The sequence below is a fragment of the Argentina silus genome, assembly GCF_951799395.1.
Source record: "Argentina silus genome assembly, chromosome: 3".
In the NCBI taxonomy this organism is placed as follows: Eukaryota; Metazoa; Chordata; class Actinopteri; order Argentiniformes; family Argentinidae; genus Argentina; species Argentina silus.
Window position 1 is genome coordinate 27,434,274 of NC_139657.1, and position 27,749 is coordinate 27,462,022.

General features: G+C 42.3%; 2 protein-coding genes across 2 annotated transcripts in view; both read left to right on the forward strand.

Moving 5' to 3' along the window:
* Positions 1-7,431, forward strand: part of syt12 (synaptotagmin XII) — a gene marked incomplete at its 5' end in the record, with an annotated part of 13,445 nt that extends 6,014 nt beyond the window's left edge. Inside the window, 4 exons of the mRNA XM_083666028.1 lie at positions 2,417-2,632; positions 3,266-3,386; positions 3,785-3,918; positions 5,218-7,431. Coding sequence (XP_083522154.1) covers positions 2,417-2,632; positions 3,266-3,386; positions 3,785-3,918; positions 5,218-5,391 — 645 coding nt within the window. The 3' untranslated portion in view covers positions 5,392-7,431. The remainder of the gene's footprint in view (positions 1-2,416; positions 2,633-3,265; positions 3,387-3,784; positions 3,919-5,217) is intronic.
* A 131-nt stretch (positions 7,432-7,562) lies between these two features.
* On the forward strand, positions 7,563-15,798 carry cat (catalase). Its single transcript, XM_083666949.1, has 13 exons — positions 7,563-7,684; positions 8,618-8,789; positions 9,316-9,426; positions 10,631-10,761; positions 10,987-11,091; positions 11,407-11,532; positions 11,798-11,989; positions 12,172-12,324; positions 12,762-12,900; positions 13,351-13,481; positions 13,853-13,960; positions 14,222-14,305; positions 14,442-15,798. Exons 1-13 carry the CDS (start codon positions 7,619-7,621, stop codon positions 14,502-14,504), a joined length of 1,581 nt encoding a protein of 526 aa, XP_083523075.1. The 5' UTR covers positions 7,563-7,618; the 3' UTR covers positions 14,505-15,798.
* Positions 15,799-27,749: the final 11,951 nt, after the last annotated feature.

The window sequence follows — 27,749 nt, forward strand, 5'->3', positions numbered from 1 at the left end:
CTCTCTTTCTCCCTCCCTATCTCTCTCCCCCCCCTCTCTCCCCCTCACTCCCCCCCCCTCTCTCTCTCTCTTTCACCCTCTCTCCCTCTCTGTCTTTCTCTCTCCTTATCTCTCTCTACCCACCCTCTCTCTCTCTACTCGCCCTTCTCTCTCTCACTCGTCTCTTCCCTTCTCTCTCTCACTCTTCCCCTCTCTGTCTCTCTCTCTCTCTCTCTCTCTCTGTCTGTCTCTCTCACTCTCTGTCTCTCTCCCTTTCTCTCTCCCCCCTTCTCCTCTCTCTCCCTCTTCTGCCCTCTCCCCCCCCTCTCCCCCTCACCCCCCCTCTCTCTCTCTCTTTCACCCTTTCTCCCTATCTGTCTCTCTCTCTCTCTCTTTCTCCCTCCCTATCTCTCTCCCCCCCCTCTCTCCCCCTCACTCCCCCCCCTCTCTCTCTCTTTCACCCTTTCTCCCTATCTGTCTCTTTCTCTCTCTCTTTCTCCCTCCCTATCTCTCTCTACCCACCATCTCTCTCTCTACTCGCCCTCTGTCTTTTTTCTCTTCCCTTCTCCCTCTCACTCTTCCCCTCTCTCTCTCTCTCTCTCTCTCTCCCTTTCGCTCTCCCCCTCTCTCTCTCTCCCTCTTCTGCCCTCTCTCTCTTTCTCACCCTCTCTCTCTCCCTTTCTCTCCCCCCTCTCTCCCTCTTCTGCCCCTCTCTCTCTCTCTCTCTCTCTCTCTCTCTCTCTCTCTCTCTCTCTCTCTCTCTCTCTCTCTCTCCTTCTCCGCTGGTTCATTTCCCCATAACTCTCACATAGTACCCTTCTAATCCCTTAAACCATAATTACTGTACAAATGTTCAGTCACATATCAGAGATACAGGGGAGTGTCCATGCAGGATCCTGTGGAAGGCAGTATGTGTGTTCCCTGTGTTTGATGCTATACATATCTAGATGTCCATACTTACAGTAAAATGGGAATTCAGATTCTGCAGAAGATGAAGATAATGCAATTCAGGCTGGATCCAAGGTTACCCTTTTGATGTTATTTTGATGTTTGATGTTTGATGTTATTCAGGGTCTGCATTCACAATGCCATTGTGTTGTTTGATATGATACTTTTCCAGGGACTATTTCACTATTGTAATCTATATGGCACAAGGACCGCACCACAGGGTTAGACAAAGTATACAATAACAATACGATGCATTAAAACCAAATGTAACCAGAAATGTACACATTTGTTTTAACATCACATACCTGGAAAGCTGCTTTTGGCTCCTTAATTGTATCATGTTAGCACCTCTTTGTGTTAAAGGGGCATTTTATCCAAAAACTAGTAATACTACAGAATACACACATAAATTAATCAAAACAAGAGCATGTCTCTGTGAGCTGGTCCCTAACCAAGGACTTAAAACCAGTGTAAGGGACCATGTGCTCCAACCTCAGTCTACCCTCATGGAAATCAACTGGGAATTCAGCACATGATCTTTACTGATGGCAGGGGGACCAGCAGTTGTGGAGTGAGTGGTTGAGTTGATGGGGTGGAGCATCCAATGATATTTAATGTCAATGTTTGTGATCCTTAAAGTTTATGCATTGTAAAATTATGAGTAATATAACATGTATAAAATATGCCAGCCAAATACATTTAACTGAAATGGAGATTAACATACATACTGAAATGCAGTATGTGAAAAATAAATATTGTAGTAGTTGGTAGTTCAATAATGTTCTGGTAGAGTACAGAAGGAATTTAGGTTTGAGGAAGAACATGTGCAGGTGTCTGATGCTGGGATTTCTTGGTTATTTCTGTCTGAGGCGTTTCAACACAGCTGGATGGAGTTGGTTGCCTGGTAACTTCACAGATGCCCAGTACTGTTTTCTAAACAAACCCCAGATTTCCCCCCCTTACAGATACAGATTTTAGCGTTAGAAAGCTCTAAATGGCTATGATAAATGGGTCGCAAGAAGAGGACATTTGGTGGGAGAAATGGAACACTGAACACTGTAGTTTTGGTATCTAAAATTGCATTTCAAAATATGGTGTTGAGATCGAACACTGGCTTCTTCGTACCATTTTGATGTTTCAGTTGTTTAGGACACGCAAATATTTGGTGCTACAAAAAGACGTAGCATATTTACGTTCTCCATTTTCATTGTGGCCACAGAGGGCAGCAGAGCCAACATTTCTGTGATGTACCGTTAATTCAGCGAGGACACAGGCCTACAGCAGATCTCTATGGTGTTTCCGATGACGGTTTTTGTTCAGTCAGTTTTGAACATTATCACGCTAGTAGCACGTGTAATTGACAGTTCAATGTTTGGTCTAAGTTATGTTGATGGTACTGTACATGGTACATTGTGTCTTCTTCCTTAATGTCTGTTTTTATGGATATGAAATGATCCAGTTCACCGTGTGGTTTCTGTTTGTGATTCAGGTCCAGAGGAACGCGTTTACGGTGGTGTTTGATGAGCGGTTCTCCATACCTGTGGATCCGTCTGCTCTGGAGGACAACAGCCTGCGCTTCTCTGCGTTTGGCATTGATGTGGACGAGAGGAACACCAGCGCAGGGGTAGCAGAGCTGAAGCTGTCTGACCTGGACCTCTCCATCAGACCCTTCAACGCCTGGCTCTATCTGCAGGATGTCAACAAGGTACAATAAGTCAACACCATTCTCATTGGCAGGTGTGGAACAGTACAGTATGCAGCATTATGAATAGAAGGGGTAGGATATGTAAGCTATGGAATTGTATGTGAAGACACTGTGTAGACCAGGCACCTCAAATAGTTTTGAAGATCTACTGGGTCTCTTTGGATTTCTCTCTGCATCCTAATATAGTCTGTAGCATGTACTAACTGTGGGAGCTGTGCTGATATGATCATTCATATGGTACAGATAAACCACGATGGAAAGTGACTTCAGCAGTGCATTTCTGGCATTTCCCTTCACTGCCACGTCATGTACGTATCTGTCAGATACTGGTGCTGCGCTACAAGAATATCGCCACATTATAAGTCGCTACACATCAACAGTTCGATTTAGTGGTTTTAGAAGTAGTCTTTTAAGAACCCACAACAGCTGCAACTCAAGCAAAGCCAGAGACTAATCAGGTATGGGGCATTGGTCTATAGATGATTGAGTACCTCTCGGCTATATCCTATCATTTGGCTTTTAAATGCAATCTCTTGGATAAAAAGTGTTTTTCATCATGGATTTTTCATTTATTTGCTGTTGAGCACCGTGCTATTGTTCTATAGTTTAACTCAATGTCCTTTTTGTGTGTAGGCTGTAGATGCGGTCGGGGAGATTCTGCTGTCTCTCAGCTACTTGCCCACAGCCGAACGCCTTACAGTGGTCGTGGCCAAAGCCAAGAACCTGGTTTGGACCAACGGCAAGACTACAGCAGGTGACAAACACTTTATCTGCAGCTTTAACTAATACTGTTTCTCTATAGTACAATTCTGTGTTAGCTTCCATTTGTGTATATTGCAAACTGACCTCACAGTACATGGTACAGTACATCTATTCGACACAGTAGTACAGTATACCTAGGCCAACCACTTTTTACAAAGTAATTTGCCACACTAGAAATCCAGACCCAAACACTCAAATGAGGCTAACAGATGAAGATTAATATGAAGAACAGACTATAAGTATGAATTAGGAAGTGGAAAACAATAGCAAAATCTGATTTTGTGTATATGAGCTAGTCATACTATAATTTCATCTCTGGCTATTATCTCTGGCGATATTTGAGGCATATTAACAGTTTGTGAACAAAGCCATCACAATCTCTGTCAACAGATCCGTTTGTCAAAGTGTACCTTCTGCAAGACGGCAGGAAGATCAGCAAGAAGAAGACCTCCATGAAAAGAGATGACACAAACCCCATCTTCAACGAAGCCATGATCTTCTCTGTGCCCGCTATTGTGTTACAGGTGACACTGGGGATGGGTTGGATGTGTTGGATAGGTGTCTTTTTTTTTTAGGTCATCTCAAAACAAGAGACTACAGTATTATATCTGTTCTTTGGTATTCCTGTTCCTTGGGTATTCCTATTCCTGTCAGTTGGCTACCAATGTAGTCAAATGAATTAGTATTGCAGTATTTAAGGTGGCACATGATATTGTGTTGTGTTAATTCGTTATTATGCCATGCCCCGGGGAGCTAAGGCATTGACTTGTTATTGCTTTTGCTAGCACACTAGCTTTATCTTGTTGACTAGCTTGTAGTATACTGCAACTGTCAAAGGCTGATTACATTCTGGTTTAGTGGTGTTTTGGCAGTAGCCCAACTGGGTGGAACATCTTCAGGGGTTTGGTAAAAAAACAAAAAAAAGTCAGGCCCCATTTTGAATGCACTTGTCATAAGTTGCTGTTTCTAAAGGACTCAAATGTTATATAGAAAAATGACTTTCTAGTCTTTCTAACCTTTGTCCTGTGTTCATCATCCCCCCCTTATTATAGAGTTTGTGGCCAAATTTGGTCGGTCTGTTTTAACTGCTCTTATATAAACACAAACACAAATTTTGTTTAACACCTTTTTAAGATGTGAAACAATGTCTTCAGCTAGTGGTTAACATGAGTAACTGCAGTGAATATACAAAGAACAGACACAGACATGTATTTTTTGTATGTATGTTTTTTTACATTTCATTACCCATTCATTTCCTATGGTGGTCATTTTAGACCCGGAACCCCACAGGTGTGACAAAGTTGACTAAACCACTCAAAATTGAATGAAAGTGGTGATCAGCAATTTTATATGTTCAAATGTCTAGTGTGGAGGAAAACATAAAGTCTTGAGGCAATCAGATGAAAAACACAATATTTATATTCAGGAAAAGTTCAGTCAAATCAGTCAGATTTGACCCGAACACAAGAGGAAGGCTAGTATGTTCAAGTTCCAGTTTATTTGTCATTACATCATATACAAGTATACAATGCAACAAAATACTTGAGGCAGAGCAGTTCTACGAGATCAATCAACATCAACAATACAGTGTAATAAGTATAACATGTAAACTAAATATAAGCACTAAAAGTAGTAACAGTAAATAAAGTAAAATAAAAATATACAGAATATACAGAATTATTGTAGCAGCAGTAGGTAGGAAAGTAAAGTGTATAATGTTCACATTGTTCTACTTCTGTAATAAAGCAGCATGTGTTTAGCTCTCAGAGACTAAAGTAGACCTGTGCTAACATTGTGGCGACGTTGTCATGTCGTCCCTGCAGGAGCTCTCCCTGAGGGTGACCGTGGCCGAGGGCACGGAGGACGGCAGGGGCGAGAACGCCGGTCATGTGATCATCGGGCCTGAGGCCAGCGGCATGGGCATCACTCACTGGAACCAGATGTTGGCAACACTGAGGAAACCTGTGTCCATGTGGCACCCTCTGCGGAGGACCTAGTGCTCCCCCTTGTACCCCTGTACTGTCCCTCCCGTCACCAGGGTCGGGTTCAATTCCATTTAGATTAATTGAAATTCCAATTCAAGAATTGAAAAATGGTGTTCATTCGTTATTTTCAGTGAGGATTTATCAAGTCATGATTTGAAAATGTCAGTTTTCTTCCTGAATTGACTGCATTGAAATGGAATGGAGCCCAACCGTACCGGTCCCACCTATCTGCATGGTGCCTACCGTTGTACTATTTTACTGTCCTCCAGATACGGAGAATAAAACAAAGGGGTAAAATAGCTTCTTTTTTCAGGAAACTACTCATTTGTCTTTTGAAACCAGTCGTACAATGCAGGAAGTGGTATGAAGGACTGTAGGCCTGAGGCGAGGTGAGCTTCATCACATTTGTGTCAATTGTAAAATGTGAGAGTGAAAAACTTTTAGTATGGGGTTTGGTATGTATCATATATCTTGTGCTTTTTGAAAATCCAGGTTCTCTAATCCAGGTGAAATCAATTGTAATTTGTAGCAATTGTAACAGGGTGGCCAAGTCTGACCTAACAGGTGATAGATTCCATTACTTGTTGCATTGTACTATTTGTACCATAATTAATGCAATACAGTTGCAGTATTATTTACTACTGGTGTAGGATTGAATGTAAATAGTGTAAAATGTATTTGTTTTTATTGCTTTGTGTATTCTTATAGACTACCGTACATTATTACTGTTCTCATTATTTATGTACAATATGTCATTATGTCAGAAAAAGTTAAATCTGTATTCTTCACGTTTAATGCATTTGCGCATTCTGGTCGCACTTCATCAAGGGGCTTTAAGTTTCCCCTATAGCTGTGTCGTAACTCCATTATTTCATTGCTAACAATGTTGTATTACCATGCAGTCACATTGTACATTAGTAATTACCTTATAATTGCACAGTACTAGTTGAGACGTTTGTGTTATTACACAAGTATAAGAATAAGGACTGACAAAGTCAACACAAACCGCTCAACTTCATATACCTATGCAATTACTTAATTACTGTGTCACAAAATGTTAATACAATACTGTTACTAGAGTAAAACATGGTTAATATACAGGTAGAGTGACAGATGTAAAGTGACAAGTAACCAACATTCATATTGATAATCATCAAAAAGGCAACAGGTACTCATTGAATTAAACACATTTTTAGGTAAATGATAATACATTAGATCCATTCATTTTATGTACCGGTATGTCTGTGAAAAGGTATGTCATCTAATGTATGCTGTCCATTACACAATGCTAGAACTTAAAATGAATGTAGCCATTATGGATGAATGTGTAATAACTGTATGTTGTAGATGCATTTTGTGTTCCGTTTCTCTTTGTCTTGATCGTTTTCAAGCTGCTAAACTGAACCTTGGACTCTATTTAAGAGTTAAGAGCAGCAGCATAATGAAAATTAATGCATCAACCACAGGCTTTGTCAATGTTGGCTTCATTACCGTTGATTGAGATCACGTGCATATAATGGAAGGGAAATGTGCATTCTATCTCCATTTACTGTATGTAATGTAAGCCTATTCTTAGCATTGTTTAACAATGGTTTAGCAATACTGTTTTGTTCTCCAACAGAATGTGGACTAACATGTGAGCTAAACCTCTCTTTGCATTGAGAGATCAGATGGCTTGTTTTGCATTTAAGCATAGTCAGACTGATTGATGCTTGATATACTTGATATACTTTTTTTGTCAGACCATGTGTCACTCAAATCACCATATCAATAACATTGATTAATGCTGTATCTAAGATAACTATAGTATTTGTCTCTGCCACTACATTTGAATTTCACCATCAACAATATTATAGTGTCAATGTTAAACAAATATTTCCTACTGTGCCAAATGCATTATTGAAGCAATATTTTCATTTATAGTGAGTGAGCATTTTGTGATCAACAGAACTAGATTTTGCCATGCATGATATTGTTATAAGCACTTTGTTATGGATGTGCCACCAAAATAATGCGTATTATGTGAACATTGTTTGAAATAAAAGAAATGCAAGTAGCCTCCTGTTTACTGCTATCTGGGGATGAAACGACTCTTTTTATGTTTGCTTTGGTCTGAAAGCCAATCGGAACCGAGGGGCATGCGAAGGTGGAGCCAGGCAGTACAAAGTACAGAATACAGTAAACATTCACGAAACAGCATCTTCACACGCATTTAGTGGTCCAACTTCTGTGCTTCAAGATGGCTGAGAATAGAGAAAGAGCTACTGATCAAATGAGACTATGGAAAGAAGGTCGAGGTGCACAGGTTTGTATTGTTTTGCATTAGAAAAACTGCACAGTTGTTGACTGTCGAGAAATGGTTGAGTGAGACTGAGAGGTCGTGTAGGGTCGACAGCTAGCTAGTTAGCGAGCTATCCGTCAAACATTGCAGGAGACAGCAATGCAATGTGCAATTAAACGTCTACTACTGCTTATATAGATATAATGAAGTCTCCTTTCTGTTTGAATTATGTCAATTCTAAGTCTCGTTATTATGCCATGCCCCGGGGATCGAAGGCATTGACTATATTGCTTTTGCTAGCACACTAGCTTTATCTTGCTGGCTAGCTTGTAGTATACTGCAGCTGTCAAAGGTTGATTACATTCTGGTTTAGTAGTGTTTTGGCCGCAGCCCAACTGGGTGGAACGTCTTCAGTCAAGATGAGTTGTTGTTTTGGCAGAGCTATGACAATATTATCAAGCTTGTTACGTGTGTTTTTATTTTGAAAAGATGTCTTCTTTTTTTTGCATAGTCTTGTGAACATTAATTCAAGCAGAAATTGGAAATAACATTATGCAGAAGAGTATTTGCAACAACTGAATAAGCCATAAATGTAATTATTTGTGGCTATGGAGAAGTAGGTCATCATTGTTGTCCAGTAATTTTAGCCAAGTCATCTCATGTTTATCTAATGAATGCATTCCAGAAGGGTAGCCAGGGGTCAGTGTTAAGGACACAAAATAAATGTTTACTCTTTCAAAGCTTGCTACATTCTTTGAAAAGCTACATTTTCAGGGCATAGACAATTTTGCTATGCACAAAAGTAGATTTCCAACTAGAACTACGCCTTCGTAAAAAAAAACGTTTCGGCTATGTTACTACCTGTATGTTTTCCTAGTATTTAATGTCAAATGTATCCATGTCTTCTGTGATATAGAGACGTGTGGTCAAACAAAGTGTGTGTCATCTTCCCCACAGAAACCGGACACCTTGACCACAGGGGCCGGGGCACCGATAGGGGACAAACTGAACGAGCAGACCGCGGGCCCCAGAGGGCCCCTGCTGGTGCAGGACGTGGTCTTCACAGACGAAATGGCCCACTTTGACCGCGAGCGCATCCCAGAGAGAGTGGTGCACGCCAAGGGGGCCGGTGGGTGTCAAGTGCTAGTCAGCAATGCATTTATCACACACAAACAGTATTGGTCAAAACCCAATTACCTTTAATTCCATATCCTGTAAACTGTCCAGCTCTCATTTCTCAGAGCTGGACAGAGTTTAAGACCATGGGATTATGTCTGCAGTTCGATCATATGATCCATGTTGGCGTACTTTTGAACCCAAGTCTTTAGCTATGCGAGTAGTGAATAAACAATGGGGTGCCTTCTCTGCAGTAAGACTTGGTTTGTAAATATAGCTTGCGTTAATGCAACCCAACACTGTAATTGACAGACTGTTGGGGATGGCGAATACTACTCTACCTCATTTAGTCACAATGAGAAGTTTAATGGTTTTGCACTGTCTGTTATGACCACTAGAGCTACAGTGTACATGGATGTAAACCAAGACTTTGAGTGTTAGCCTTCGCCGCTACCGGCTAGCCTAACTAGCAAGCCTAACGCTACTTGTAGGTACCGCTGTAGATCATCCCAACGATGTAACCTCTCTTCCCTCCACAGGAGCATTTGGGTACTTTGAGGTGACACATGACATTACTCGCTTCTGCAAGGCCAAGGTGTTTGAGCACGTGGGCAAGACCACGCCCATCGCTGTCCGTTTCTCCACCGTGGGTAAGACGCAGCGCACACCCAGTCTGTGAAGAACAGACACGTACCCTTCATCACACCCGTATTATAAAACGCAGACTTATTACACTTGTTTTACTCAAGCCACCATTTTGCTCTGTCTATTAGAACCACCATATTTTCTCCACCTGTGTGTGTATGTTGGCTATAGTAGCCCACACGCAGGGAGATGGATAAATTCACCCTGGTTCTAAATGACATGTGGAACACTTTTGTGAGTAACTCCCATTGCTCGTTAAAAGCCAGAAGACAAAATCTAGATTTGTTTTGAATTCTTTTAATTCAATCCATTCTAAATTGAGTCTATAACATAACAAAATGTGGAAAAAGTGAAGGGGTCTGAATACTTTCTGAGGGCACTGTAGCCTCCCGTTATGAAGTGTAGCCGAAATTATTTTCAGATAGCTTCCCTTTATGAAATATGTTATTTTGTCATCAGGTCAACATTTGTGGGAGCGCACCGTGTCTAGCTCTTAATCAATGTTCCCTCTAATTTTTCATGTGTCTGGGCATACACACAAGCTCCCTGAGCACACTGAGGACCACTGTGAGCAACAATCAAAAATGCTGCGCTGCGCAGCAACTGGCGGCAAATTCAAATGTGCGTAACGCAGCAACCGGCGGTAGATGCAATGCTGCGTAGCGCAGCATCCGGCACAAATGGGTTAACTCCGCCGCATTGTTGTTAGCTAGCTAACCTGCATGGTGCGTATGGGCAGGGCACATATGCAAGCACTATCAATGCTATGATTGGCTGCGTAGCGTAAGTAAACCGTATCGTATCATTGGCTGGACACCTGTCACTCACTGTGTTACATTGAAAAATGGTACAAAAAACACATTATTGGTCTAATTAATTAGATTAGATTAGGTCTAATATTAGATATTAATTAATACGTTTATGGTGAATTTTATTTTATGCGCTGCATAGATTTTCTTGTGCGCTGAGAATGTGCGAGCAGTGCGCGATTGCGCAGGCGCGCAGCTTAGAGGGAACATTGCTCTTAATGCAGCACCCTGAAAACTGTGTTAACGGCATGCTGTCGTTTCTGTGTTAGGGTGCCCTGTCTGAACTAACGGGATGCTCGAATTCTGTTTTCAAGGGTGCCTCTTTTCTACCTTCTACCGTTGATTCATGTTGTTTGTGTGTGCGCATTTCTTGCTCTTACATGTTATCTCTATGTTGTAGCTGGGGAGTCGGGATCAGCAGACACAGTGCGCGACCCGCGAGGCTTTGCAGTCAAGTTCTACACTGAAGAGGGGAACTGGGATCTGACAGGCAACAATACCCCCATATTCTTCATCAGGGATGCTCTACTGGTCAGTGTGTGTGTGTGTGTGTGTGTGTGTGTGTGTGTGTGTGTGTGTAAGAAAGAGAGACCGAGCAAGCGAGCGTGAGAAACATTCAGGATGTTTAGTGTGTGAGGGTGGACAAGATGGTCCGGTTTTTGAGACACCAGGAATGAAAACAAGTAAATCAATTCCCGGTATGAAGTGAAGTACCATTGACAATGTGTGTCTCTGATGTCCCTGTTCTCCATGTAGTTCCCGTCCTTCATCCACTCTCAGAAGCGCAACCCACAGACTCACCTGAAGGACGCGGACATGGTGTGGGACTTCTGGAGCCTGCGACCTGAGTCTCTGCACCAGGTACACTAGCTAATGATGATAATGGATTAGATTATCTACGTATACTTGGACTCCCCAGTCCTCGATATTGTTACAGGGGGAAAATCCCCGAATTCACTACCAGTGTGTAGCTACTTTTACTGTACTTTTTGCAGAGTGTGGAATGTTGCCTGCTTGAGTTAGAGTAGATTTTACATTCAGGCTAAATTCGAGTAAGGACAAGCCTATTCAGTGGCTGGACTGCAATTGGTTGAGTAAGCCGAGTGTCCCCTTACCTGTATAACTGATCTCTCTCTTGTATCTACTCATTTCTTCTCTCCTCGTGTCTCTGATCAGGTGTCCTTCCTGTTTAGCGACCGTGGTCTCCCTGATGGCTTCCGTCACATGAACGGCTATGGTTCCCACACCTTCAAGATGGTCAACGCCGATGGCCATCCCGTCTACTGCAAATTCCATTTCAAGGTCCGTGCAACACCATGTTGCTTGTGTGTAGGCTGAACTTCCATTAGATATGAGCCGAGCACGGCCAGTGGCAGCTAGGAGTACTATGACAAAAGTGTACACATAAAAACTATCTGGATGGTTCCACAACAGTGCCAACACCCAAAAAAACCCAGCCACAAATCTAAAAATAGCAAAGTATCCTTAGAGGGGGTAAATAGGTAGGGAAAGACATGAGACACTTTAGACAGAGCCCGCAGTGAAACAACACCTGTGTCCATTTCAGCCTGACCAGGGCATCAAGAACCTTAAAGGGGAGGACGCTGATCTCCTGGCCTCCACCGACCCTGACTACGCCCTCCGAGACCTCTACAACGCCATCGCCAACGACAACCCCCCCTCCTGGAGCTTCTTCATCCAGATCATGACCTTTGAGCAGGCAGAGACGTTCCAGTTCAACCCCTTCGACCTGACCAAGGTACCGTCATCACAGCCTTTACACCCCTCTGGACATCCATGGCCAAGTCATAAGGAGCCATGACTGTTATAATGTGCGATTAGAGTTATGAATGCCAGAATGAACCAGAGACTTACTACACACTATCATTTCTTAGTGCATACAAGTTGAAAAATAACTGTCAAAATTATGTCTTTCTTCAGGTGTGGCCCCACAAGGATTACCCGCTGATCCCCGTGGGCAGGATAGTGCTCAACAGAAACCCCATCAACTACTTTGCCGAGGTGGAGCAGCTGGCCTTTGACCCCAGCAACATGCCCCCTGGCATCGAGGCCAGCCCAGACAAGATGCTGCAGGTAACACCAAAACTCACTGCATGGTCTCCACATCCGCCGAACAGCCAGCGTCCACGCACATGACATTTAGGGAGTGCTGACGTCTAAGGAGGCTGCCCAGATATCATTTTGTGTAAGTCTGGCTAAAAACTGTTTTGCCTTGAAGTAGGCAGCATAGGTAATCTGCTTGCTGGCCAAAAATATCTCTACTCCTCTTCATCTTTGATTTCATAATCCAGGGATCTCCAACTCTAGTCCTGGAGAGCTTTCATCCCAACCCAGCACTAACATGCCAGATCCAATTAATCGTGGCCCACACTGAATACCGTGGTTAGTTTGTCATGTGAAACAGGTGTGTTTGCTCTGGTCTGGAACAAGGAGGAAGCTGGCTGATCTGTTTGACTTAACTGTCTGTCTGTCTGCCTGTCTGTCTCTGTCTGTCTGCCTGCCCTCCACAGGGTCGTCTGTTCTCCTACCCAGACACGCACCGGCACCGGCTGGGCGCCAACTACCTGCAGCTACCCGTCAACTGCCCTTTCAGGACCCGCGTATCCAACTACCAGAGGGATGGCCCCATGTGCATGTTCGACAACCAGGGTGAGACCCCAAGCCCATTAGTGGCCATACAGACATAAGTACCTCACGCGTGAAAGAGCAGGGACATCTCTATCATGCTACACGGACTACGTGAGAAAGGGAGGCAACAAATGTATATGATTATCTGTCACGATGTGAGCGGAAATCCGACTCATTAGATTAAAACTAGGTCAATACAAGCGCATATTGGCTAAATTACACCTAATATACCATCCATAAATACAAACGCATATTAGCTGAATTGCACCCGAGAACATCCATTAAATACACATATTTTTACACTCATACTTCTAATTATTTCACAATATCAAAACCTGGAAATGAAATAGACGCTACCCGAGTATATATTCACACTGAGTCGGATTTCTGCTCACACCGGGAGCATATGGAATTCGTGGAAGGCAACACATGACAACTTGGTCTCTTGGTTGTTCTCTCTCTGGCCTTTAGGTGGCGCTCCAAACTACTACCCCAACAGCTTCAGTGCCCCAGATATCCAGCCTCGCTTTATGGAGTCCAAGTTCAAGGTGTCCCCCGATGTAGAGCGATATAACAGTGCTGATGATGACAACGTCACACAGGTAATGTCCCTATATGTACCAAAAAAAATATTTTCCGAGAATTTGACATGGTTTGGGCATGAAATTTCAAACATGCACATTTTGTGTCCATTGGTTTTTGGTATATAAAAATATGCAACAATTAGCGGTTAGTAACAGTGTTGTGCCTTGTCCATAGACTCATTTCAGGGTGAGGAACCTATGTGATTTTGTAATTTGACTGAACTATCCCTTTAACACTGTGTTTATTATTTCTTTATGTGGAGAAAATGCACTGTAAAGGGCCTATTGGGTACATTGCGTTATCGCAGCCGCATCAACGTAATAATGCATTATTTAAGTGAATGATATGCTCTCCACCTGCAATTAAGTGGGGGTGGTTTGTGCTGCAGGTGTGTACCTTCTACACTCAGGTGCTGAATGAGGAGGAGCGCCAGCGGCTCTGTGAGAACATGGCCGGACACATGAAGGCAGCCCAGCTCTTCATCCAGAAACGCATGGTGAGTCATCATCATACATTTCATCGTCTTCATCGTCATTATGATTACAATCAATAAATGGAATGTCAACTTTTACAGCTATTGCTATGGGTAGCCATCACAAATGTTCTCACCAGGGGAGGCTGGTAGAAATCAGAGGACGGGCTCATTGTAATGCATGGACAATAAGGAATGGTATCAAACACATTACAATGAGCCCGTCCTCCGTTTCCTACCTCCACCTGTTCTCACCCGTTCTCTGTTCTCTTCCCGTTCTCCCAGATCCAGAACCTGATGGCTATCCATCCAGATTACGCTAACCGGGTCGAGACCCTGCTCAACAAGTACAACGCTGAGGCAAAGAAGGTAAAACTGTTTACTCTATACATTTTCTTCTGAACCCGTGAGATGTTCAATCTCAATCTAAGTTGATCCTGTCCACAAAGCTGATGGCTGTAAGTGCTGATTTCCCCTCTCCCCTCCTTTTCTCCCTCTCTCACAGAACACAGTGCGAGTGTACACCCGTGGAGGAGCTTCTGCCATTGCCGCCTCTTCCAAGATGTGATGCTTTTATATTCCACCAGGGGGCATCCTATCGAGCCCCAGACCTATTGCACTTACTTGCCAACCGCTACTCTTGAGTGACAAGAACATCTTACTAACCGTCCGTGACTGCTCGCCGATGAAATTGCAAATTATGCAAACATTTTTATAGTTCCTCTGGCTATTTACTGTACAGATTACTAGTGTTTCAATGTGTTCCATCCTATCCATCAAGCCAAAGTTCACACAGAAATGAATGTGCTGGGATAAAGAAAGATTTAGCCATTTTTGTTCGGGAATTTTGTAAGCCATCCTTCTTGCCTTCTATGCCTAGCTAGGTAGCTTAGCAAGCAATACAAACACGATATGTACTATACACATATGCAGTGTGTAAGAATCATTATTAGTAAGCCACTTTGTTGCATCAGAGCCAGAGACTATTTGACTACCTTATATTCTGTGGTATGAACCATCTTCTTGTTGCTAGTGGTTATCAATCGAGAAAGCATGCAAAACATGTTCCTTTAAATGGGGATCAGTTGTCCAGCCGCACAATACCGAAAATGCTACATTTATCCATTTCGCCCTGTTCATAAATTTTTCCATGCTTACAAATATTCTATGTTTATATCATAGAAAGTTGTTCCAAGACCATTGGTGTGAGTTATTGTGTGATTAATATATGAAAGCGTGACAGTAATGTCCTCAAATCTAAACCAATTCAACTGTCTTCTTCATATAAACTCAATCATCCAGAGACGTTAACGTTATGAGGAAGGATTTGCTAGATCAGAAAATGTCTTGTACAAAATGTTCTCTGTATATTAGGGCAAGTCTTGATATGTATGGATGCTCTACCAGAATTATACACTGGAGCGATGTTGTTAAGATTTGGCCTTGACCAGTGGGCTTTGTATGTATATCTGATAGAACTAGACAGTTTGTATGTTAGGGCTTTGCCATCCTTATATTTCAACAGCCTTAAACCTCAATGTCACTTCTTTTTTTGCAACGCATCACTTTTAGTATCATAAATTAGTCAGTCTTCAGTCTGGGGGGGGGCCACGATTAATTAATCAAGTGTGTTAGTGCTGGGATGAAACGAAAGCAAGTACACCCAGTGGCTCACCAGGACTAGAGTTGGAAGATCCCTGGTCTACTAACCTTTGTTTCTGTATTAGTTAGCATTCCCTACCATATTGCCTGAATAGAAGCGATTTGTTATATTAACATGGAATTATGAACTTCTTTCAACCACAAAATGAGATGAGAATGAGTATTGATTTTCTTTTTTAATTAAAGCTAATGAATAATGAGGCGATGCTGTGTATTTTATGTTTGTAACCATGTGTGATTGTAGCATGTCTGGTTTGAGGTGTCTTTACTCTAAAAACAGCGGTGTGCGATTCAGTAACACCCGATTCAAGCAGTCAAAGACTTGATTGAATACTTGATTGATTAGTTCTATTAGGTGGGTCAACAGCAAATAAAAAGTCATCCATGTTGGCTAAAGCCCTACTGTAGCTGGTGGATTTCTCCCCACTGTTAATACATTGTGAACTTTTAGTGAAGTCTAGCTGCCAAATGCCTAAACAGTGTCCTTGGGAGGTCCCAACATTTCAACAAGACACACTTGCCTATGACTCAGCCCTGTCTCCATCATCTATGTTCAATATAGAAACACACAAGGGGCATTAGCTGAGGTTATGGGACCTCAATGTACGCACGCAATTCCCGAGACACTCCTGAGACGGCTGGAAGGGCACGGCTACACCAACACTGTTACGGCAACGTAAACGTCAGTTTAACAAATCCCGGTTATCTATGAGACATGCTACACCTCATGCGAGTGATTCAGGAGTAGATTAAGAGAAATAAGCACACAATATCAAATATAAATATACAAATAATCTCAATCATCCTAAAACTACGTAGGAAAATTGCACAAATCACCCTGCACACATTGAAAGGTTCGCATTGTCAGGCTTGTACTAAAAAAAAGAACAGTGTTGATGCAATTCTTGATGTCATGCAGGTATAGGCTACTTCAAATGATTGGAATTGCAGATTAGCTGTGGAGGTTTCAAGAATATAGCCTTCCGTTATGAAGTGTAGTCGAAATGATCACAAACACGTCATTTCCTTCTTATGCTGGGCAGACACTACACGATTTGGCCACGTTTTTGCCGTCCCAGACACATTTTCGTGATTATTCTACGAACTACGGACCATGACGTCATCTGTGTTCTCTGAGCTCCAAAAAGCTCCATCGAGCTCCATTACCACTTCCGGTTTCTCTTTTAACTTAAAACATGAATGGAAAGTAATGGGATCACGATATTTTTTGACTTGCTTGACAAATTACCAGAAAGTCTGTTGCGGCCTTACAACATGAGGCAGGATTTTGTTAACTGCACGCAGAGACCCCATTGGATTTCAAGTCCAACGCCTTAACCACTCGGCCATCATAGCTTGCCACTGAGTTTCCTTGTTATTTACAGTTCTCGAAGTTACTTATTGACTTGTGAAAGGAAATCCCAAAGGCATTGGGAACCACATTTGAGTTTATATCATTACTTGTGGTGCAATTGCAGCTCAACAACTATTTTTTTCCGAACATCAGGTTTCCCAAAGGTGGGCCAACAACTAGAGGGACATTGTTGTCTCTGCACTGAGCAGGGTTCGAACCTACACAGGGAGACCCCATTGGATTTCAAGTCCAACAGCTTAACCACAGCTGTACTGCCTTACCTTCTGCACCGCCTAGTCCATAGTAAAGACAACATATTTTCAAGATTTAGACATGGACCAGAGTTTGCTTATTGAGGATTATATTATACAAAATGAAAGTGACTCTTAATCGTAATGCTGCTCCTAAAGTTAAAGCTGATAAACTAGGGATTCCGTGGCTGAATGAGAAAACAGTGATTCAATTCATAGATTATATTTGTACAAACTATGCATCGATAATCCAGACACAAAAATACAGAAATAATCGCAATATCCTGTAGCTTCTCTTTAATGATTCATTTATAGATAGTGACAATTCAAATAGTTAGAAAATATGTGGCTGCACTGTTACTAATACTTTATATATGCAACAAATGCTTATAATGTGCAAACTGAATTATAAACCCATTATAAAGGAAACATCAGTGTGAAGTGTCACCAAAAGAGGAGAGAACGCATGGCATTAAGGCATGTGAGGTTATTTTTTTTAACTTGAAACTGGAATACTCATTGGATTTCACTGAAGTACTTCCCATTCTGACCAATGGGGTCTGACCCTGTGGAATTCCTAAAAATGAAAGAAAGAAAGAAAGAAAGAGAGGGAGGGAAGTGCAAAATTGGTGGTAAGAATAAAATTACTTCCAATAATTTAAAATTACTTAAAAGCAAGTGTGTGTTTGTGTCTGTGTGTGGCCCCTCAAAAGGACTCCATGAGGAGCTGGAGGCTGGAGAAGAGACTCTGGGCTGATGTGCCAGGGAAATTCCTGACCAAACATGTCGTCCAGAAGCATCATCAGCCCTCCCTGAGGTAAGGCTCTGAGTTATTACTAGTTTCATTTAAACTGAACTATAGATTGGATGCTAAATGCTAGAGAGAAGGAACAGTAACATCAGAACTTGTCTGTACCTTCAGCTGCAGCAGGCATCTCTCAGCCTCTGGTTCCATGTTGCTGGCAGGCAGGCAGGAGTGCAGGAGAGAGTACAGACGCTCCACAAAACCACCAGGTTGCTAACAGCAAACATAGGAGGAGAGAGCAGAGAGTCATATGGACTTGTCAACAAAGTCACCCTGTAACAGTGTTCAGTATAAGAACTGTACTCACCACCACCAGGGGCCTCCCCACCATCACCCTAAACAGAACCAGCTCATAGAGGATGTCTATGAGATTGACATGGCTAATCTAACAAAAGACAAAAACATTTACAACAAAATAGCAATGATATTAAAAAGAACGACCTAATACAGGCACAGGTAATCAATGTGAGACAATTGAAGTGAATGAACTAACCTGATTTTCTGCCAGCTCCATCTCAATGTCAACGTGTTTGGAGGGATCACTCAGGTACCCAACAAGGTTGTTATAGGCACGGATGAACTGTGACAATGTCAGTAAACGGTTGTTACATTTTCTCTTGATAATTCACTCTGTTGGAGGAAGCCACAAGGTAATGTCTTACTTTGTGGTTGGCCTGAACCAGTGCTCCCAGCAGGACCTTCCCAGCCACGTACAGCTGGTTCTTGCTCTGGGTGGAACTGAGCAGGTTCTGGCAAAGGGGGAAAAAAATGGTGAGACACCATCTGACAGAAGACAGAAGAGAGAGAGCACAGAGAAAGGGTGGTTGACTCACTGTGAAGGCCTGACGCAGGGTGGTGACCCTCAGGGCAATGTCCTCAGTCCTCTTGGTGGTCAGGTAGAGGCTGTGGGAGAGAATGGCGCATGTAAACCAGTGGAGTTACTAAGTGATAATATGGTAAAGGCTTACCAACAGACAAAGTATGAAAACACCTCACATTGAAATGGGTAAACAGGATGAACTCACTGTAGCAGAGGAACCTCTCTCTCCTAAGGAAGCAGGTCCTCCTCCCAGCCCTGCAACAACAACAACAAACATCTAATGTCAAGCATATGGAGTAGTAACCAGTGCTAAGACATGCAATATGACATCTAATGTTTAAAAAAAGAAAAAGTTTGACCTCATAGCAGTTCTGGCCCTGTGGCTCAGGTTCAGTGTACTGTTGCTGAGCGGGTGTGGGGAAAGAGCCTTCCTCCAACCACACAGTGGAGGACAGCTGCCCATCCGGTCCCATACGCAGGATGGTATTCACCACAGAGATGTCTGTCTGCTACTCACAACGCACACACATACAATCTCTTTAGCACATAAGTCATTAGCATTATCAACTGTAAAAAAAATGTCAGGAAACACTTTTTCTACAGGTAGGCGTTGAATGTCACAGACACAGAAGTCTCATGACGAAGGTGGGACACAATCTGAGTCACCTTGCCAGCCACACGCTGAATGAGAGAGACAAAAAGAAAAACGCTTCAATAAAGCAACTATGTCGCATACAAAGACAACTACGGAATGTGCCATTTACTTATTACAAGCTACATGTCTATCACCATCTGAACCACCAATAAGTCAAAAAAACAAATGATAATAATATAATGCTGTTTCAGTAAAAGAGAAATGTGTTCAGATTGTAAAAACAGCGAAGATCATTTGTTAAGGTAACAGTCCCATGACAGGAGATATGACAGTAGAGTATCTATTGTAGGTTAGTAAAGCGTCTTTCCCTACCTCCGGACTCAGCCTTGCTGTCTCTCTAGAAATGGTCCACAACAGCTGAGTCTCAGGGCCCCGGACCATGCAAACATGGTGCATCTTCACATCTACCTGCTTTGGAAAGAAACTATAAGACATCAGACACCACAGTAATAGAATACCATCAATATTACTGATTAGGAAGACAGTACAACCTCGGAAACATGTGCAACCAGGGCAGACATACCTGGGATGGTCCATGCAGGTAGGAGTCAGAGGTGGTGAAGTGGAACGTGCTCCACGCTTCGAAAACTGGACCAGTGTAATTCTGCAAAAGGCAATTTTCATTGAAATACATTACAGTAATGTAAGAAACAGACAGTGAACGTAACAATGATGAATGGACCTGGGTGTTTGTGTCTTTCTTACCCTAATCATGACAGGCCCACAGTACAGGGGGCTGTATATGAAAGGAATCAACTGCCAGCAACCTGTGGTCTCCTAAAAAATAAAACAGACCAAGATTTCAAAATCTCACAGAAACATAATGAATTTCAAACGTACAATTATTTTCTTTTCAAAGTTCTACCTCAAGGATGCTCTGCACATCGTGGACCTCCTCAAGGATGCTCTGCACATCGTGGACATCCTCAAGGATGAGTGGCACATCCTCCACAACCACACCCTGCTCAACGTCGACCAACAGCACAGCCAAGGCCTCCTACTGGACCCGGTCAGTCCTCTCTACTTAAGGACAATAATGACATAGAACCACTCAACATGTGTTGCTAGAATACAAAACAACATAGCACAAGTCCAAAATGTACATGCCTTGCTGAAATGCATGGAGCTGACTAGCAAGCTAACTAGTTCAAGTAGTTCAAGTAGTTCAAGCTAAAGAATCGTCACTGAGGCTGGGAGGCTCCTGCTCAGTGGCCTGGTCGATGCCGGTCATAAGGTAGACATTTAATATTCTGTAGAGTTTGAGGTCTCAGTGACACTGAAGAGTAACAAACCGAGCCTACAGAGAAATCAAGAATCCAAACACTTGTCATTAATGGCTGAATGGAATGTTCAAAGGTAGCAGTGTCCTCCAAGTTGACCAAACTCTCTAAACGACTCTGATTAAAAACATGCATATTTGATGTGGTGTTGTTGGTGAAACCCAGACATGTAGAGCCTACTAATAATGCACTTCAAGTGTGATGAAATGAGTTAAATAAATAGAATGATCCTTAAAGTAAGTGAATTCGTACTAAATATTAGACACTAAAAGGAAGAAGAATATGCAGTGATTGAGAGAAGCTAAAATCTATGAAAAATAAGATGATATGGGATATATTCATGGTTAAAAACTGGAAATGGTATTCCATGTAAGAACTTGGAAAGGCGATTTGTGGATGACATAATTATTATTTCGCAGTATTTCATTAGTTTTTGCAGAATTGAGAAATTATTCAATCAACCAATGAGAACCCTAGTCCCGTTGTGAGTTAACCAATCAGAAGTGTAGATCCGCCCTACGCCTCTTTGGATCATGGAAAAATCATGTCACTGTCTTTTCCGTGTTAGCTCGTTACTGATCAGACCTGTATGTACTATGCGCTGGAGATTCCTGCCACGTGTGTGAAGAAATGCTTTCAAAGTATTTTTCCTTTGCAAGATCTGCTTACTTCCATTATTGAGAATATAAAAGACGGAGTGTTACTTTGACCAGCGTCGAGTGAACTAGAGTGTGGAGTAGCATAGCTCTGCTAGCAGATAGCCTCATAGCTAACAAAGTTATCTATGGAGTTGTTATTTAAAAGTTGTCATTTCTAAATGGTGAAACCAATATGTACACAAATGTCCTCAAAAAAAGCTGGGAATCTATACTTGATCCTCATAGTAATTGTTTGATTTCAAATTCAAACTTTTGGAACATAGAGCCAAAAGAAGGAAACAGCGCTTCAATGTCCTATTATTTACGCAGGGCAAGTCAAAATGATTTTCTAACAATAAATGTCGTTGGTTTTGGACCTATTATATATCATTGAATATGTAATGTAATAAGCTTTTAGAATTAAGAGTAAAAAAAGGTTTAAGATTTGAAAAAATGTGTTTGTTTGCAAACCATTCATACAGAGCATTCCGAGAAAGCTTGAGTGCTGCTATGCTATGACACATTTTTCAACTCTAGGGGCATAGAACGATTCAAACAATCGCTATGAGACATCAAAGCTCCAAATGGTATTGACCGACCCCCCTGGCTGATGGACTAAAAAATGCCAAGTAGGAGTTTTGCGATGTGTGCGTTGTGACATCATAATGGGCGACACATCAATGATGTCACATTATTCCAGAGTAAAACAGAGGGACACAACAAAGCATGTTCAGACAGTGTTTCATTTCAGTTGGACATTTGTGACAAGTGATGATCAACTAAGATGAATTCTCTTCTAAACCAGCTGGGAGGACGCAAATTTGTCTGTGTGGCTGGCCTGGTAGCTGCTGCTGCTGGGTCAGTTTATATGTACAAGAGGATCTGGGGCTCTGAAGAGGCCCTCGTTATCACTGATGAGCAAGGTAAGTTACAGTTAGCCAGTGGATATACAACAAATGTCAATGTCATTATTGTTTAGTTTTTTTCGTCCAAGAAGTGGACAACGTAGGTAGGTAATTTAGCTATGGCAAGCAAGGCTAGAATTAGAATACATTTATTTTTCCTATCGGAACTACATACAGGTAATATTCATAAGGCTCATGAAAATCACATTACAGTATAAGAAACACAATTAAAAACAATACATTTACATCAACCCACTAGAATATAGTGCATTTCTGAGTTCATAAACAGTGATAACAGATTTCGTTTTTTGTGAACCACCTATATAGCCTGTAGAAAATTCTAGAAACCCTACCAATAAACATAATGGTGTTTGATGTTACTAGTCCTGACCATGAGGGATCTGGCAGTGACCCAGGCTTGTGTCCTGATCCAACCTGTGGGAAACCCAGACCAAGGTCAACCAGATCAAGACCCATCCACTGTCCTCATCTATGAGGTAAGATCTCCCACTAGCAGAGAATTATGACACTCTCTAGTCTAGGTGTATGTATGTTAGTAGAGAGACAGACATCATTGTTACTTTATGTCCATGCATTCTGTGCTACAGGAGGTGGTGGTGCCAAGCGGGCAGTTGTTGCCATGGAGGTACAGTCCTCTGTACTGTGGGCCTCTGGCCATAAGGGTAAGACATGTTTTACTCTCCTAGCTTGTCAGTCTGTTATGGATCGATAAATGCTAACTGGGATCCTTGGGACGGCCTAACTCTGACGTCACCCCTTTGAAGTTGACTGATCTTAAATGGGTTAGGTAAGGGAGGGAGATAGAACTTGATTTTTGGTAGTGGTTAGTGGTAGGCTACAAACAACCGTTCCGACAATCCACACCACCTGTTGCCATTAGAGAGCCAAGAAAACCATAATTAATAAACAAATACAAGACAGCAGACTACAATTGCATATGATTGGGTATAGGAACCCAGTTAGCCTCTAGAGCTTGATTAGGTTTAGCTTGTGCTAACTTTCACCATCAGTCCCTAGTTGGACTTTCAAAAAGGAATGTCCAAATGGTGAAAAATCCAATTGATTTCACAGCAGACCTGGGTTCACATGTTAAATACTTTGCTATGCTTGATTTCCGTGACAAAAATAAACACTATTTTACTCTGTTTCAGTCACAGAAAAAAACATACTGACATCTGTTATATTTAATGTTTCTCTATGTTAACTGAAATGAGAATAGTTCTGGAACATTTCTTGATGTCTCCTCTCCTCTCGTTCTCAGACCAACACATGCAGAGTGCTGATGAGCTCTGAGAGGACTTTCCAGTTCCAGACTGCATGGTCTCATGTCACTGGGTCCAAGGTACCGGAGAACAACCTTCAACAACCAATCTAATAACTCTGGGCCCTTGTACCATCTTATAGCTTGGTTGTTCTACTGTATACAGTGTGACCATTCAATTTGCACTGTGTTGGTGAATATTCTCATGTTAGGTCTCCATGTAGCTCTATCACTGACCTCCTCTCGGATCACACTTACTACACATGTCCTTGTTTCCATTCTCACTCCCCAGAAGGTGGAGACTAAGATGCACCATGTGTGTGTGGTGCGAGGGGCTGATTGCCGACTGTGGTGGGCGATGTCTGTGGAGAGGTCGAGGCTAACGCCAGAGGTAGGAACAAAGATGATTTACTCTAATAGGGATAGCCAGGTCTTATCAGAAAGTTCTGCTAGAAGTGGCAAACATACATAGAGATAGTTAGACATCCCAGATCTGTCCTGTAACCCACCTCTCTCCATGAATCCACTCTTCTGTTTGTTTCTGAAGGGTTACTCGTACACTAGCACAACAGTGGTATCTGTTACCGGCATTCAGGTGAGATTTCAACCTCTTGAGATGAGAAGGAAGTTGAGTTTCAGCTAGCAGCAGATTCAGTATGGGAGTATGAGTCCGTGTGACATTCTGTTTCTGTCTTGGCTGTTTTAGCTCCTGGGCGGTCAGGTGAGGCAGGTTCAGTCTCACCTGTGTCAAAAGACATCGGTCAGCATACCGTTCCCGCATTACTGGGTAATTATTACATGTACCGTACAGTATGTTTCACTGTAGATACCCAAGTGTGCTTCAATGTTACAGCCCAGTCTGAGAGGAGTGTATGTTTGTATGTTTTTAACAGCAGACAGATGTGTCAATCGCCACGGCCACGCTATATATGGGACCTGATGGGAAGCTCTCCTCCACAGCCCAGACCTTCCATGAGTCTCTGTCCAGTCCTACGGACACCCAGGCTCAGGCACAGGCTGATCCCCAACCTGACAGCCAAGAAGAGGCTGACTCGGGGGCAGAGTCAGACAGCGAGTCATACACTGACTCTGAGAGCGAGTCTGACTCTGAGAGTGTGCCAGGGTCTGAGGCCGAGTCTGAGACCCAGAGCTTCGCTGATGTAGCCACATTATATCTTTTACACACGCAAATTAAACACACACACACACACACACACACACACACACACACACACACAGTCATAAATTACATTTACCATTTCATCACGTTTGATTATATTTAGAGTTTAAGTGAAAGTTGTCTCATGTTCCAGACGGATCACATCAGCTTCACAGTTGAGGAGATTGAGGTCCCCTACTTGAAGTGAGTACACTCTCTGTCCTCTTCCAAAGACTGCTCATATCTCACTATACTAGTATTGTTATGTGCCTGCTTTTAAAAAAGACTATAAGAATAAAATATACTATGTATTCCATATTTCGTATGATGCTCTCTGTTCACGTACACTATCAGTCCTCACAAGCAATCAGGGGTGACCTCACAGTTTAACATGAGTACCACCTTCTCACAGCTACTACTTTGCCAGTCGAAATCTCCTCGACTTCCCCCTCAAGCTGGCAGCCCTGAGGGAGGCATTTTCTGTGAGTACTTATAATCACTATTTCCGCACAGATTCATCTATGTGCAGTACTCTAACCTCCAGCTTGGTGCATTCTCTTATCTCTACTGATGTATTGCTCAAGGCTTCTGTGGACATCAGAACAGTTCAACATGGTGTCTTGTTCCATTTGTCTCCACATAGACTGTCTTGAGCAACGAAGGCATCAAGAGAATCATCACCGAGGCTGGGAGGCTCCTGCTCAGTGGCCTGGTCGATGCCGGTCATAAGGTAGACATTTAATATTCTGTAGAGTTTGAGGTCTAAGTGACACTGAAGAGTAACAACCCGAGCCTACAGAGAAATCTAGAATCCAAACACTTGTCATTAATGGCTGAATGGAATGTTCAAAGGTAGCGCCATCTCATCCAGTGTCCTCCAAGTTGACCAAACTCTCTAAACGACTCTGATTAAAAACATGCATATTTGATGTATTACTGCCGCTTGTTTCCTCTGACAGGAACAGGAAAGGTTTTACGGACAGTATGACCGACTGACCGGATTCTTTATTAGCGAGGCTAATAAAGAAGCTGTTGCCGGGGAGCTAGCAGAGGAAGGGGTAGGCTCATTGCGTTTTACATTCAAGTAAAATGCAGTGTGTGAACACAGCGTGTACATCTAAATATCTGAGTTGCACAATCATCTATAAATTCTCCAAACTCCTTTCAGATCCAGCATGTCAATTTCATTGACATCCTCTATGAGTTGGTCCTTTTGGGAATGCTTGGGGAGGACAAGAGGGAGCCAGCTGTCAATGTAAGTCCAATTTTCAACATACTGTACAGTACAGGAACACACCATGGCATAACTGGATAAAGTATATGTACCACAGCTGGATGACTACAGGACTCTCCTGTTGTTTTACCAGGTGTCTGGTGGGGTGTTTGAGGAGCTCCACTCCCTCCTCCAGGTTGTCCTGCCAGCCGGCCAATGGCAGGCCCAGGCCCAGCGCTACCTGGATATGCTCAAGGTGAAGGTCCCTGTGTTTGTGTCCACTAGAGGACAGATTCTCTTGATGAACACATACCCTAGACGCATGTAGGCACGCACACACTTATTCGTCAGATTTGATCAGACTCGACATTAAGAGCCTTAAAGGGTTCATTCAATATTTTTCAACTTATGGTGAGATGGTTCCTTACATTGAAAGTAGTCTTTGTGCCAGGAGAAACCTGGAGTAATCTTCAGACTTGTAAATTGCCACTACTAACTTCAGCCACCGCTACAAGAACAAAAACTAAGGGAGTGAAAATGAACTCTCTGACTTGGTTGGAAGTTACTTTGAGGTGATTTGGCCACACAAGTTGAACTTTTTTCTGTCTTCAGGCGATGCTGCTGGCATTTCTAGATGCCATTTTTAATCTGCCCCTGGATCACTATTCTACCCAGGAGACACTGCAGACAGTGCTGCTGCAGCAGCTAAGACACCACCTGCAGGGCATGGTCAGCGGCCTACGGAGAGCCTGAGAGAGCTCCTCCTTTCCACCCCCACCACCCAGTTTACAGTAGCAATCCAATTAAACATTCAATTCGACACTGTCTGCGTTCACTCATTGTAAGCTAACATATCATCTATTGTTGAGCACAACTGTTTAGTATGAGAGAACAGAGAAAGTGTTAAGGAGATAAGTGTTATGAGAAGAGGAAGAGGGCCAGACATAGGAAGAGGAGGATGTGGTGTTGTTGGTGAAACCCAGACATGTAGAGCCTACTAATAATGCACTTCAGGTGTTATGAAATGAGTTAAATAAATAGAATGATCCTTAAAGTAAGTGAATTCGTACTAAATATTAGACACTAAAAGGAAGAAGAATATGCAACGATTGAGAGAAGCTAAAATCTATGATAAGATAATAATAATAAGATGATATGGGATATATTCATGGTTAAAAACTGGAAACGGTATTCCATGTAAGAACTTGGAAAGGTGATTTGTGGATGACATCATTATCATTTCGCAGTATTTCATTCGTTTTTGCAGAATTGAGAAACTATTCAATCAACCAATGAGAACCCTAGTCCCGTTGTGAGTTAACCAATCAGAAGTGTAGATCCGCCCTACGCCTCTTTGGATCATGGAAAAATCATGTCGCTGTCTTTTCCGTGTTAGCTCGTTACTGATCAGACCTGTATGTACTATGCGCTGGAGATTCCTGCCACGTGTGTGAAGAAATGCTTTCAAAGTATTTTTCCTTTGCAAGATCTGCTTACTTCCATTATTGAGAATATAAAAGACGAGTGTTACTTTGACCAGCGTCGAGTGAACTAGAGTGTGGAGTAGCATAGCTCTGCTAGCAGATAGCCTCATAGCTAACAAAGTTATCTATGGAGTTGTTATTAAAAAGTTGTCATTTCTAAATGGTGAAACCAATATGTACACAAATGTCCTCAAAAAAAGCTGAGAATCTATACTTGATCCTCACAGTAATTGTTTGATTTCAAATTCAAACTTTTGGAACATAGAGCCAAAAGAAGGAAACAGCGCTTCAATGTCCTATTATTT